Source organism: Hippocampus bargibanti, linkage group LG02, assembly GCF_051943395.1.
Source record: "Hippocampus bargibanti isolate YZ-2025 linkage group LG02, ASM5194339v1, whole genome shotgun sequence".
Classification (NCBI taxonomy): domain Eukaryota; kingdom Metazoa; phylum Chordata; class Actinopteri; order Syngnathiformes; family Syngnathidae; genus Hippocampus; species Hippocampus bargibanti.
In genome coordinates this window covers 24,581,289-24,594,803 of record NC_142735.1, presented here as the reverse complement: position 1 = coordinate 24,594,803, position 13,515 = coordinate 24,581,289, and the positions used below count along the sequence as shown (strand labels likewise).

At 43.0% G+C, this 13,515-nt stretch overlaps 1 protein-coding gene across 5 annotated transcripts in view; it reads right to left on the bottom strand.

The window, feature by feature from the left end:
• Nucleotides 1-12,681, bottom strand: part of slc24a2a (solute carrier family 24 member 2a) — a 28,528-nt gene extending 15,847 nt beyond the window's left edge. For 2 of the 5 annotated variants that reach the window (XM_088990387.1, XM_088990390.1), the window contains exons 1-3: nucleotides 12,547-12,681; nucleotides 10,831-11,857; nucleotides 471-519 (exon numbers count right to left, since the gene is read on the bottom strand). In XM_088990387.1, the coding sequence (XP_088846513.1) occupies nucleotides 471-519; nucleotides 10,831-11,669 (888 nt within the window). In that variant the 5' untranslated portion in view covers nucleotides 11,670-11,857; nucleotides 12,547-12,681. Of the gene's footprint in view, nucleotides 1-470; nucleotides 520-10,829; nucleotides 11,858-12,546 lie in introns of all 5 variants that reach the window. The other 3 variants (XM_088990389.1, XM_088990391.1, XM_088990388.1) reach the window with 2 other exon arrangements.
• Between the last annotated feature and the right edge of the window lie 834 nt (nucleotides 12,682-13,515).

The following is a 13,515-nucleotide window of genomic DNA, read 5'->3' as shown; positions in this document are numbered from 1 at the left end:
AAAAATGGTTCCTGGGTTGCCAGAATGACAGCATCTTAATGCGCAAGTCAAATTACACTCTGCTGAATGGCTCTGAGGGAGAATGGAGTTTGTCAGAATGGCTCAGCTTCTCCAATTATGCTCCCGCTTGGAATCAGATTTGGGAATCCCGCTTGATGTCTTCAACTTTAAAACACGAGGCCCTCGGGTTGGAAAAGCGCAGTCGAGCTCTTCTTCACGCTGTTACGTGATTCCGTGTTCAACTTTTGGGACAATCGAAGCGTTACTGAAGCTAAGATGGCCGCTCGAAGCCTTCCTTCTCGCGACGGCTGGCGTCCATTTTTATTTCATTTTTATTCCGCGTCCAACGCCGCTTGGTCCGAACATCTGGGAACGACTTGGGATGAAGTTAACACAAAGTCACGGCATGGTGGGAGACGCACACGTCGTTGAACAGCCACACACACAAAAAAAGGAGACAAGACACCTACCGACAACTTGCCTTCATCCTCGGGCACCCCCGGACTGGCCTTCTCATCCAACACAAAGAAAGAGGACGGGTCAGAAAAGAAGAAGAGGGAGGGGGTGGGGGGATCGGGAAGGGAAGGGAAGAGAAGAAAAAAAAAACAAGACAAAGATGTGAAGCATGCCAAACGCAACGATACAGAGACGTCACATCACGGTGGCGGCCATGATGACGATGATGATGATGATGACGACGGAAGACGTTGGACGATGGTTTTGTTCAGGATGAACCGCGATTAAACCACAAAGACGCGTGATCAATCAAGGCGGGACGTCGCTTTATATTTTACAAAAATAAAAAGCAAGAAATGAATCGGCAAAGTGAGGTCACTCTTATCTTTGAGAACAAACACACAAAAAAAAGTCAAAACGTGCGCATGTGCGAAACGTCTCTCCGCAGGCTCCTCTTCGAATTTGCTAGACGGTAGGTATACGGAGGCTTTGTTTGCCGGCCTACACGCTCGCTTTGTACAAAATGTGGAGGCGTTGACATTTGGTGAGAAGATTCGCCGTGCCTATTCGGATGATCTGGATTCTTTCTTCCTCGCTGTCGCAATTGTGCTGCCAAGCTGTTAATATGACTTGATTTTAGAACATGCACGTGGAGGAAAGAAATCCTTTGGAATAAGCTCATTGCTAAAAATTTATTTCAGCGATTAATTAATTAGTACATTAATTAATTATTTTTCTTTAATATTATGTATTGGAGTGGATCCCTACTCCATTTTATCGGAGTTTTGAGCGCCTTTGTTGGCATCAACATTTTCCCTGGTGCTAAAATGGCCGCTTTCGAGCGCCTCGTTGTCAGCTGTGGCTTTTCAAGAACGTGAAAATGTATTTATTTAATGTATTTATGCAGGTATTTACTTATTTATTTTTGTACGTACGTATGTATCAATTCATTTATTCATTCAATCATGGATTTATTTGTGTAGTTATGGATATATTTAGTTATTGGTCGATGTAATTACTTATTTGTTATTTTATTTATTTATCAATCTATGTATTTATTTACTTAATTGTTTTTATTTATTTATGCTTTTATGTATGCATCTATTTCAATGTTTATAGATATATGATTCATTCGTTTGTTCATTCAATGATTTGTCTGTCTGTCTGTCTGTCTGTCTGTCCATGTATCTGTCTGTCTGTCTGTCTATCTATCTATCTATCTATCTATCTATCTATCTATCTATCTATCTATCTATCTATCTATCTATCTATCTATCTATCTATCTATCTATCTGTCTGTCTGTCTGTCTGTCTATCTATCTATCTATCTATCTATCTATCTATCTATCTATCTATCTATCTATCTATCTATCTATCTATCTATCTATCTATCTATCTATCTATCTATCTATCTATCTATCTATCTATCTATCTATCTATCTATGTATTTATGTATTTCTTTTTTATTCATTCATTCATACATTCATTACAATTATTTATTTCTTCATCTATCAATTTATTTATTCATTTATCTGTGTATTTATTTATTTAATTGTTCATTTATTTATTAATTCATTCAATCATGTCTTTATTTCTTGATCTTTGTATTTATTATTATTTTTTATTTAATAAAAAGGCCATCATGACAGATAATTTTGTAAATGATATAAATGTTGAATCAACTCCATACATTTCATACACGGCACAGGACAAATTGGCAGGTGCAGAGTTTTGAAATCAGAAGTCATAAATAAAAAAAATACCCGAGTGTAACAAGGACTTTGGAAACAATTGGAAAAACTGAACTTATTCAGGAATTGCAGAGGTGGCGATAAAGCGCTGGACAGACCTCTGGCAATGTTTTTCCCTCCCATGATGAGGCCACATTTGCATTTTGTACACCCGCTCCCATTTTAAGCTCAGATAACTCCAGACTCATATAATTTAGGAATTAACTCTTTTTTTCTGATGAAAGAAGATAGTGTAAGGTTTCTTACACTGCACTGAATGTTTATGTTGTCCTAAACTTTAATATTCTGTGAGTCCTGCAATTTGAGTGACAATGACAAAAACCCTGGCACTGGAGTGGACACATTTTTGCACATTGTCCGGCAGTGAATGAGTTAACAAGAGTCCTGGAATTTGACATGCTAGATTTGCTTATGATGTGGTAGGCCAGATTTGGCCCCCAAGCCTCGACTTTGAAACCTGTGTTTTACAGTAACAGAAATTTTGAAATAAAAACTTCAACACGATAATTTACGGGCTAATTCCTTGCTATCTTACAATTGAATCAGTCTTTTTTTTCACTTGACCAATCCCCCCTCCACCCCCAAGAGAGGTGCCAGATCGAGATTACATGGCGACTCGCTTATTAAAACAACGTTAAACATCCCGACTAATAATCACACAAAAGGATTAGCATGTTTCTACACTCCTCTAATACCCGCCTTCCACGTGTTACGTAATGTCACATCAGGAGGCTTCTTGGGAGCGGCTCAACTGGCGGACGGGCGGGACGGATGATTTTTTTCTGTGTGCACGTATAGGGGGAACGTTTCGGGGCGGAATCAGCGTTGGGAAAAGTGTCACATGCATGAGCACTTCCACTCCAGCGTCAGAAATTGGCAGCAGATTACTGGGATTTTCCATTGGATTGGAAGCCTTCAAAAGCAGCGTTGGAACCTTCCAACCGCACGTTTCCGCCAATTCCGTACTACTTTTTGTCATCGGGATATCATCAGCAACAGCGCTGCGACCGATCATGGTGTTCGAAGGGCGTTCCGCATGTCAGCGTTACGTCATCATCAACACTAACAACAAGAACCAAAAAAATCTCATTTACATTTTCGAATCCAGCGTGGCATGAAAATGATGATGTGACATTTTTTTGCTGCTGTTACTAGTTTTGTGCTACGAGCCTCCTGCCCCCCCCCCTTTAAAGTGACTTCCGGCGGGGAACCTGTTTGTCGAAGCGTGACAGGAAGACCCTCCGAGATTTGTCTGTGCACATCAACCATTGCTCTTTCTCTCCTTTTTTTGCCTTGAGTTGATAATAACCATCTTTAAGGCGATGGGGGTGGATAAAATCTGCACAAGTCAAGAAGCCGCCCACTTGCTAATTAGTAACCCTTGTTTTTTTTCTCCTCTAACAAGCAGAACTAATTACGGAAGCTGCCACCGTGGTTGATTTCCCACAAGGCAGCGCTCACCAGCTCAAATTGCTTCCACCTCGCATACCCATCGACCAATCGGGCAACGGCTTTGGGGAGGGTAAAAAAAAAAAGGGCATGGCGATCTCGAGCAGCTTTTTCGTTTGACCCGTTTCGATTGCCAATCAGCGGGACAGCATTTGTGTGTCGCAAACATATTTTTGGATTGGATTTACCTTTAATAGTCTCGCAGTGGAGACATTTCCATTTCACAGCAGCAAAGTGATGGAAGGAAGAGGAAAGCAAAGAAAGAAGTAGAAAAACAAAGTACAGGAGCTGCGGCGCCATCTTGAAGTCAAAAGAACAAAACAAAGTTCATTTAGCAGTTTTAAATGAAAGAGGGGAGGACCAAAGTGTCCTTTTCACCAGTGAACGCCATGGTGAAATGTCTGCTACAAGCTAAATGTTGAAAGCAAACATGAAGCTGTAGCATCCAATGACGAAAGAGATGGTCTCAAATCTCCTGTCCCACGTAAATCCGTTTCAAGTCCAAGCCGCGACAGTTCCACGTATGCATGTTCAATCGACTTCCATTCGTTAAAATTCTTAATTAATGATGACCTGGCGTCCCTGCAAGAGGAAGTGGAAATATGCAAAATACTTCCTGATGTTCGTACATTTCCCCTGACTGACTTTAGTTGTCAATCAACTGAGAGTCCCGGTGTTATTTCATGCACCGGCGAGATAAAGATCTCATTGCCCTTCATATGATGCATTTACAGTGCAGTCATCTAATTCCACCTGGCGTTCAGAAATAGCTAGGGATCAATGTAGCTCTCGGTTTTCAGCGGGGCCGTCTGACTCCCCTTCAGAAAAAAAACAATAAACAAAAACAAAATCCTCATACATGTATTTTAAAAGTATACCGTCTCGGGTTTTGGGAGAGGCTTTGACCTTGAATTGACTTTCACAAAACCAATTGCTGCTCGCCTTGGGAAGAGAATGCAGTGAGTCAGGGAGCTGTCCGTGGTCCTTAAATGGAGATAAAATATTCGTCCGGGGACTCCTAATGAGGTCGATTTTCAATTCCTCAGAACTCAACTGCCCGACACCGTAAGGCGAGAGTTCGAGGGGGGAGGGGCAGACATTATGGGCGCATTATGGGCGCACAATGGCCGCACGCATGATGATCATTTGATTTTCAAATCGCACGCGGCGAAAATTTTTTTAAAACTCCTTTTGGATGTGCTACAAAATGCTAATGCACTGGAGATGACACACTAAGCACCTGTGATGCAAATGAGAGCGCCGCTGGCTGTTGTTAGCGATGAATGCAAACAACAACAACAGCGCCAGGCTATTGATGGCCAAAGTCCAGTCGTGCTGCAGCTGCGTCGGATGACACAACTTTGACTGTTGTATTGTCGCGCTGAGCTCAAACTCAAGACGCTCTTCTATTTTTAAACATGGGCTCACTTGCGGTAAATACTGCAAGTCAGCCACACATGAAAAGACAGCAACAACACTTTCTGGAAAAGGAGGCCACTTTTGGAACTTTGGACTCACCCAAACTAGTCCTCGGAAAAATGGGATGAGACGACACCCGATTGGTTACGTAGTTGTTTGAAATTCAAAGTACAACTCAAGGCATTTTTTGGGAGGGGGTGGGGGCAAATATAAGGACGGGAACCAAAATAGCTTCTGAGTGGATTTCAAGCTATGGAAAAGGTTTTCTTCATAATAACGACCATTACCTATGACACGATACTAGCAAAAAATAAAATAAAAAATAAACAGACAAACAAACAAAGTAATAAACAGACAAATATATGAATTAAAAAATCTAATTAAATTAAAAATTACATTTAAAATTAAAATTTAATTAAAAGAAATTTAAAAACATGATAATAAAAATACATTAAAATGCATTAAAATAAATTACACTATAAGAAAATTAAATTTAAAAATTACAATTAAAAGTAGATTTAGATATTAACTTAAATGATGTAAAATACATTAAAATTAATTAAATGAAATGTAATTATTTGTAAGTAAATTAAATAAAAATGTCAATTTAGAAATGAAATTTACAAATGTAACAAATTAAATTAAATTAAAAAAATCAAGTCAAAATTTAAATTTAGAAATTTAATTAAAATAAATTAAAAGGCATGAACATAATTTAAATTAAAAATTGGATTTAAACATTGCATTTAAAAATTACATTTAGAAATTAGAGTAAAATGAATTAAATTCATTAAAATTAATTAAATAACATTTAATCAAATGATTACATGTAATTAAAATTGCATTTAAATTTTTAATTCAGAAATTAGATTAAAATGAATTAAATTAAATTAAATTAAATTAAATTAAATTAACCATGTTTTCTTTTCTGTATTCACAACTCGGGATGTTCAATGTTTTTATTTTTTTCCCAGAATGAAACCAGTTTAAAAATTCAGTATTTGGGTACTTGCAAATTTCCCCATTGTGGGCGATTAAAGGCTTTCTGATTCTGATTCTCACCAAAACTTAGTACCGATCCCATATTTTTGAATCATAATATTTAATAGAACACAATGACTCCAAAATTTTGGCCAAAGACCATTCTTTCCACCGCAAATATTTTTGGGGACGTGTCATACTGCCAAAGTATACCACCAACTCCTTCTGAGAAGCATTTAGCTTGCGGTTGGTATCGGCAGTTTCTATGACTACCCTATACCTAAAAATAAGATTGCTATTGTGCCGACACGACACCTGGTATTATTTCTTGCACGAGTTGAGAAGGCCTGACAAGGTGACAGGCACGGACGGGGATGATCTTTCGCGGCATCACCGGTGGCTAGGAAATGCCAGCAGCCTTTGTAACAGATCTTTGAAGCCCAATCCTGACGAAAAATCTCGCCTCTGCATCCCGCTATTTTTAGCTTGCTAATGCTGCAAGCAGAGGTCACAACCCTTCCATCTCAGCGGAGGCAACATCTGCCTGCGTGCCCCAGCAAATTATCTGGCGACGACGGAGGAATCTTAACCGGCTTCCTGACTCGGTTTGCCCCCACGGTGCAGATTTTCTCCCAGTCAGCCAATCAAACGAGGAATAAACAACTGCTATCGCTCTCGGGTTCCCCCTATAGTTGTGATTTGTCATTATGAACAGGAGGCGGCTCGCCGAGAGTGATCCAAATGAGTCGGGAGAGCCATGGTGGGTGTCACGATCAGCATTCACTGAAACGGATAAACTCATTTGACCCTTCTCCTACTGCACCATAACTTTTCACGATTGTTCTTTAATCATGTCTTTTGGAGGGGCGGTGAGACTCACGTCTCATTCAACCACCGACCAGCTACGAAGCTTAGCGGAACGCGCGACAGTTGACAATACCGTGCGCCATGATCTACAACTTGTCGGACGTGTCCACGAATATTTCCCATATTTCTTTATTTTCCCGACACCATAACAAATTTCACGATTAATCACTTCTTGCGACGCTTCAGTCAAGAGCCCCCCCCCCCCGAGATTAACTCGCGGACCAAGCACACATTAAGTCAACAAAAGGTATTAGGGAAGAGCGGTCGGCATCCACAAATAGGTAAAGAAGTCCTTCCGACATCTGTGCTGCTCAAATCAAATCGCTTGCAGTGCACTGGGATTAGCGCATAGACTGACTGCTGCAATACAATTTCGCTGTAGGACTTTGTTGCTCCCCCAACACCCAAACCTGCCCCCCAATTGAGGGCTTTGGGGCTTAAATTGCAAGAAAAACAAAATAAAAAAATCTGCCACAATTTTTTTTTTTTTGCCTGCCTTGCGCTCTTGATGAAGATAACTGATTTTTGGCAATCGTGCATTTTGTGATGATAAGTTAGCACAGCGCTTCAGGAGCTGCAAACTTTTTATCTGTAATCGGCAACGTAAGATAGCATACGCCGTGAGCGCCTTTTTAATCAAACACACACACACGACAAACTCATTTTTTCCTGCACTCTGTAAATAAAATGCATCTACCACGTTTCTTAACTCATTCACTGTCAGACGATGTGCAAAAATGTGCCCACTGCAGTGCCAGGGTTTTGGTCATTTTCCCTCAAATTCCAGGAGCCACAGAATATTGAGTTTTAGGACTACATAAACATTCAATTCAGCAAAAGAAACCTTTCAGTAGAAAAAAAGAGCTAATTCCTAAATTATATGGGTCTGGAGTTATCTGATCTTGAAATGGGGGCTTTCAAAAATACAATACAATATTGATTTCTTCTTCTACTTTTCCTTTTGGCCTTTCCCTTAAAGGGGTCGCCACAGCGAATCAGTGTCCTCCATCTTCAGAGGTTTGATTCGCATGTTTGATAGAGCTTAAACAACAGTATCACTGCGCCAACAAAGACAAAAGGCAAATGTTGCCCCCTCGTGGAAGGGAAAAATTATTGCCAGACGTGTGACCAGTGCTTTATCGGCATCCCAGCAAGAACAAACAAAACCCAAACAAATTTGGGAATAGCGCTCCACGTCATGTTTTTCAAATCTGAAATAAATGCGGGAATGGCAGTGAATGAGTTAATAAACAGATTTCCTCTTTTATTTTGTCCACCAAATATTTGGACCTCAATTGGACAATAGCGTCTTACAATTTCCCCTGACTTATTGCTTCAAATTCAATATGTCGAACTGAATATTTGGTGTCACAACAAAATTTGGAGGGGGGTGGGGGATTTTTTTAGGTGATTATCCAATGGTCGCGTTGTCATGGTCACAACAGTACAATCCGCTTTCACTGTCCCACCTTGAGCCTGACTTTTATAATAATAATACATTTCCTTTATAAGCGCCTTTCAAAACTCTCAAGGTCACTTTACAGTCACAGGATAAGTTTTTCTGTGGGTGAGCAGTGGCAACCAGACGCACCAGCGTTCACTCAACCCGCAAGTAACTCAAATAGAATAGTAAGACAAATAGATAGAAAGCTAGCTAGCAAGCCAATAGATAGGTAATAGCTAGCCAGCTTGATAGCTAGCCAGTCAGCCAGATAGCCATTGTTCTGATGCATCGCGAGAAACGTCACGGCTGAAGAAATGGCCTTCCTCGGGCACACCGTGTCGGGTTATCTATCTATGTATCTATCTATCTATCTATCTATCTATCTATCTATCTATCTATCTATCTATCTATCTATCTATCTATCTATCTATCTATCTATCTATCTATCTATCTATCTATCTATCTATCTATCTATCTATCTATCTATCTATCTATCTATGTCACATTTGGAGAATGTGGCGCACGTCTGCTTAAATTGCCAATTAAAACCCAAAGTGAGACGCTCTAACGCGTCCCCAAAGTGCCAAGATGTAATGAAAAATGGCCACTGCTTGGAAGATTTTTTTTTGTTGCCCTAATTAACTCATTCACTGATGATGTGCAAAAATGTGTCCACTCCTGTGCCAGGGCTTTTGTCATTTTCACTCAAATTGCTGGACCTACAAAAATTGAGTTCTAGGACTACATTAACATTAAATGCAGCATAAGTAACCTTAGACACACTTTTTTCGTCAGAAATAAAAAGTTAATTCCTAAATTATATGGGTCTGGAGTTATCTGAGCTTGAAATGGCGTTGGCTGTACAAAAGGTGCCCCCTTTGTGGGGTGGACTAACATTGCCAGAGGTCCAACCAGCAGTATATTGGCACCTGTACGCAAAAAAAAACATAAACGCAAACAAATTCAGGAATGGCGCTCCACATCTTACTTTTCATTTCCCAAATGAATTCAGAGGTCAAGGCAGTTAACCAGGACGCTTTATCTGACTACCAAAACACTAATGCTAGTTACGCACAGCGACACAGTCACGTTGTACTATGACTTTTTTTTGAGTCATCGGTACCCAGAATGCTTTGCAGCTCAAGGTCACCTCGCTTGTCTGGCACCGAGCCGGTGAAGCTTCTTCCCTCCTCGCGCCTGTCAAACAAACCGATTGAGTGTAACCTTGCGCGACATCACCAAAAGTAAAAAAGTGCCGCCTCTTCCTCCTTGCGGAATTTGAAAAATACGTCCCTGGGGGGCAAATCCTGCCCCCACCGTGATGTTTCAATAAATTAAAATCAAGGCTTTATGAGACAATGCTCTCCAAAATTTCATTTCCACCTCATGTCACAAAGCTAAATCTCCCCCCACCGCCGCAGATCATCTGCACGCCAGCGTCCAATTGCTGGCGCCGGCCGGGAAAACCATCCAGTGAGCCGACACGGCCGTTTAACGGCGGCGTTTGACGTTAAGTGGCCGCACCTCAGCCGCTAGCGGTTGGGCCAACTCACAGGGAACCATGCCAAGCGATCGCAAATGGCTTCCTTGTGATTTGTTAGTCAGAAGAACCCCGGATGACACATTTGATTTGTTTTTTTTCAACTCATTCGCTGCCATTCCCGGGAATTGAAAATCGTGTCGTGGAGCGCCATTCCCGAATGTGTTTGGGTTTTGTTTTTTCTTGCGGGGGGGTGCCGATAAAGTGCTGGTTAGAACTCTGGCAATGCGTTTCCCTTTCAAGAGAGGGCAGCATCTAGCATTATATAAATCAATATGTATGTATTGTATCGTATTTTGGACAGCCACCCCCATTTCAAGCTCAGACAACTCCAGACCCATATAACTTAGAAATCAATTCTTTTTTTCCTGATGAAAGAAGTGTGTCAAAGGTTTCTTGCAATTAGAAATTTTGGCTCAGACTTTAACTCATTCACTGCTATTTCTGAATTTGTTTTTACTTGCGGGGGTGCTGATAAAGCGCTCGTCAGACCTCCGGCAATGTTTTTCCCTTCCACGAGAGAGCAGTATTTGGCTTTTGTCCATGTGAGTGCTTTGTCATAGTTTCAGCTGTTGTTAAAGCGTTATATCAGTCAATCTGTATGTATTATATTGTATTTTGTACAGATGCCCCCACTTCAAACTCAGATAACATGCATTAAATGTTTGTGCAGTCCTAAAAGTCAGAATTCTGTGGGTCTTGCGTGAAATTTTCAAAAACCCTGGCACTGGAGTGGACACATTTTTGCATATCGTCTGGCAGTGAATGAGTTCATCATCTCCAAGCTGACACATTTGGAAGCATCGCTCTGCGAGGGCTGGCGATTTCGAGAACGGAAAGCTAAATGACACGGGCGGTGCGCAATTAGCCCAGAAGCGGCAAATTTTGAGGAACAAGTCACAAGTCAACACGCCCTACTCACCTTGGGCTGCACCTCCACCTCCACCACTTGGTTCTTGTTCATGCAGTTCTTGACGAATCCCTCCATGGTGCCGTTGAACTTCATGAAGATGACGTAGGCGGCGTATCCCGACAGCAGCGTGATACTTTCCCACACGGAGATGAAGTTGTCCAGGAAGAAAACGATGAGCAGGATGAGATCCAGGATGTAAAAGGAGACGTCGCGGAAAAGCGGCCACCACGTCAGGTTGAGGATCTCCTTGGAGAAGATGGCGCACATGCCGATGACAAAGAGGATGTTGAAGACGGCCGAGCCCACGATGGTGCCAATGCCGACGTTGCTGTGCGAGATGAAGACCCCGATGATGGACGTGAAGAGCTCGGGGGCCGAGCCCCCCGCCGCCATAAAGGTGGCGCCGGCCACGTCGTCCGAGATGGTCAGTTTCTCGGTGATGACCGTGAGCGCCGGGACGAAGAACTCGTCGCATACGATGGCTAAGGCGATGAACATGTAGATCATGCCGAACATGTGGAGGACCACCGCCCCCCGCCGCCTCTCCTGGAGGTTAAAAAGATCCGGCGGGTACTCCCCTTGGCTTTCGTTGCCGCCGGCCGATCCGTTGGCCTCTTTTGTCTTTCGGCTGGAGAGCAGAGTCCTGTGGGGCACCATCTGGCGGAGGAGGCTCTCGTCGGGTGCCCCCCAATCTCCCAAAGCGGCAGAATTCCACGTCAAGGCACACGCGGAGACGGCACTTACGGCAAGGAGGCTCACCACTAAGCCCAAGATCCGCACCGGTCTCAGTTTTCGCCGCAAACAGCGCTGACCCCTCCGCTCGGCCGGGCGGACGCATGGCGGACGCATCTCTGCGCGCTTGCGGTGGCCGCTTCGCTCGCGCTGGCTGGTTTGGATGAAGCGAGGGGGGGGATGTCGGGCGGGGGCGCGGCTTCTACCGATGGGAGTTAAACATGATTTTGGGCCTCAAACGCGGTGAAAGGACTGCTGGCACTTTCCTGGATCATGCTTGCGAAATGTTGCCTTCATATTAGCCTCTGCAGGACAAAAACAACAACAAAGAATAAAAAAAACACAATGAGAAATTTGCAGCGTGTGACATTAGCATTGTTGCCGTTTCTGGGCCACATTCGACTCTGACCGGGAGTTGTCTCCATTGCCCTGTACGGAAATCTTGAGAACAAAATGTACCTTTTGGGGGCTCGGTGGTACAGTTAGGAACATTCTTATAGATTACACCTGCAGGGATAGAAATTAACACCTACTCTGCCTCCATTTGTGACGGCGCATCCAACAAAGTGCGGTCATTTTGGTCATTCTGTGGCCCAGACCAGCAAGAAAAATAATCACCCAAATCATCAAACGTCGCAGACCACATTCAAGGTGAAATCCGGAAAACTTGGCAGATTTTTTGGGCATGCGCCAAACTGCAGGAAGAAAAATAACAAGAAGGTCGTTGGATAACGGGCAATCCGAAGCGCAATGACGCTGCTGAAAATAGGCTACGGCAATGGTTATTTTTCCTTTATTTTGACAAGCAAAGCCCATTTGGGTTGCCGTTAACTCTGCCCTTTACTGATGCATTCGTCCTCTTGGTTGTATTCAATCAAAAGAAAAAAGGGATGGTGGAGGGGGGTGAGAGAGGAAAAAAACACAAGCCGACGCGTAATCTGCACGCGGATGCGCAGCGCGGCACAGCAGCAAGACGTGTGAGGTCTCGTCTTACCTTGGATGGAGGCGACAGACAGCAGCAGGTTGCAAATTCACAGTCCGCTGCCCTCTTGCTCTCTTTGAGCACAAAAATGTCACCGGTCTCGAATGGAGCGATGGACAGAGGAGGAGCTTTTGACAGAAGAGGAGGAGGAGGAGGAGGCGGCAGAGGGAGGTGGGTGTGGGTGGTAGGGGGGGGGTGATGCGCACGCCTCCTCTCTCGCCTCACCGTCTTGGCTCAGCATCATCCATCAGATGAAAGCAAACACGTTAATTGCTTATTAAAAAAAGGCACATGTGACCAAGTGATGCGCTTAGCACATGATCAAGATGATTAAAGTCAGGTAAAGAGGCGCATCTCCCCGAACCTCCCCCCCCCCCCCCAACCAGGTTCAAGCTGCTGAGTGCGTGCGTTGTTGTTTTTGTTTTTTTTTTTTGGGGGGGGGGATGATGCTGCATGTTACCGTGGTTACCATGCAATGACAGATTTCCTGCTCTTTTTATCCCCTCTAAACTGTCCTCGGACCTGGCGTCGTGCGCGAACAGGTGGCCGTGCTTCAGATCGCAGGCTGATTGATGGGGAAGTCGACATAAAGGTCATTTCAAGGTTACATGCAAGATGGGGTATTGGGGTGGGGGGGTGGGGGGTTTGGCATCCTCATTATCTCTTCTGCTAACTAGATTAGTGCCGTTATCACAACATGGGCTACTTTAAGGCTGGAGGGGACAAAATATGTGCATATAGGCAAACTATGTGCTCTTCATATCTTCAATTCGAAATAATAAATTTCTCAAAGCAGGTAGAAAAATTCACCATGCTGAGCAAACAACAAAGGTGGAGGACAATAACCACACATTGTATTTCTTTTTCAAGGACTTTATTTAGCCTTTCCAGGAGAACACAAACCCGCTCAGCAAGAAGCCAACATGTAGCGCAACAACTTATTTTGTGCACACGCACACACTCAAAAAATTGTTGACGCTA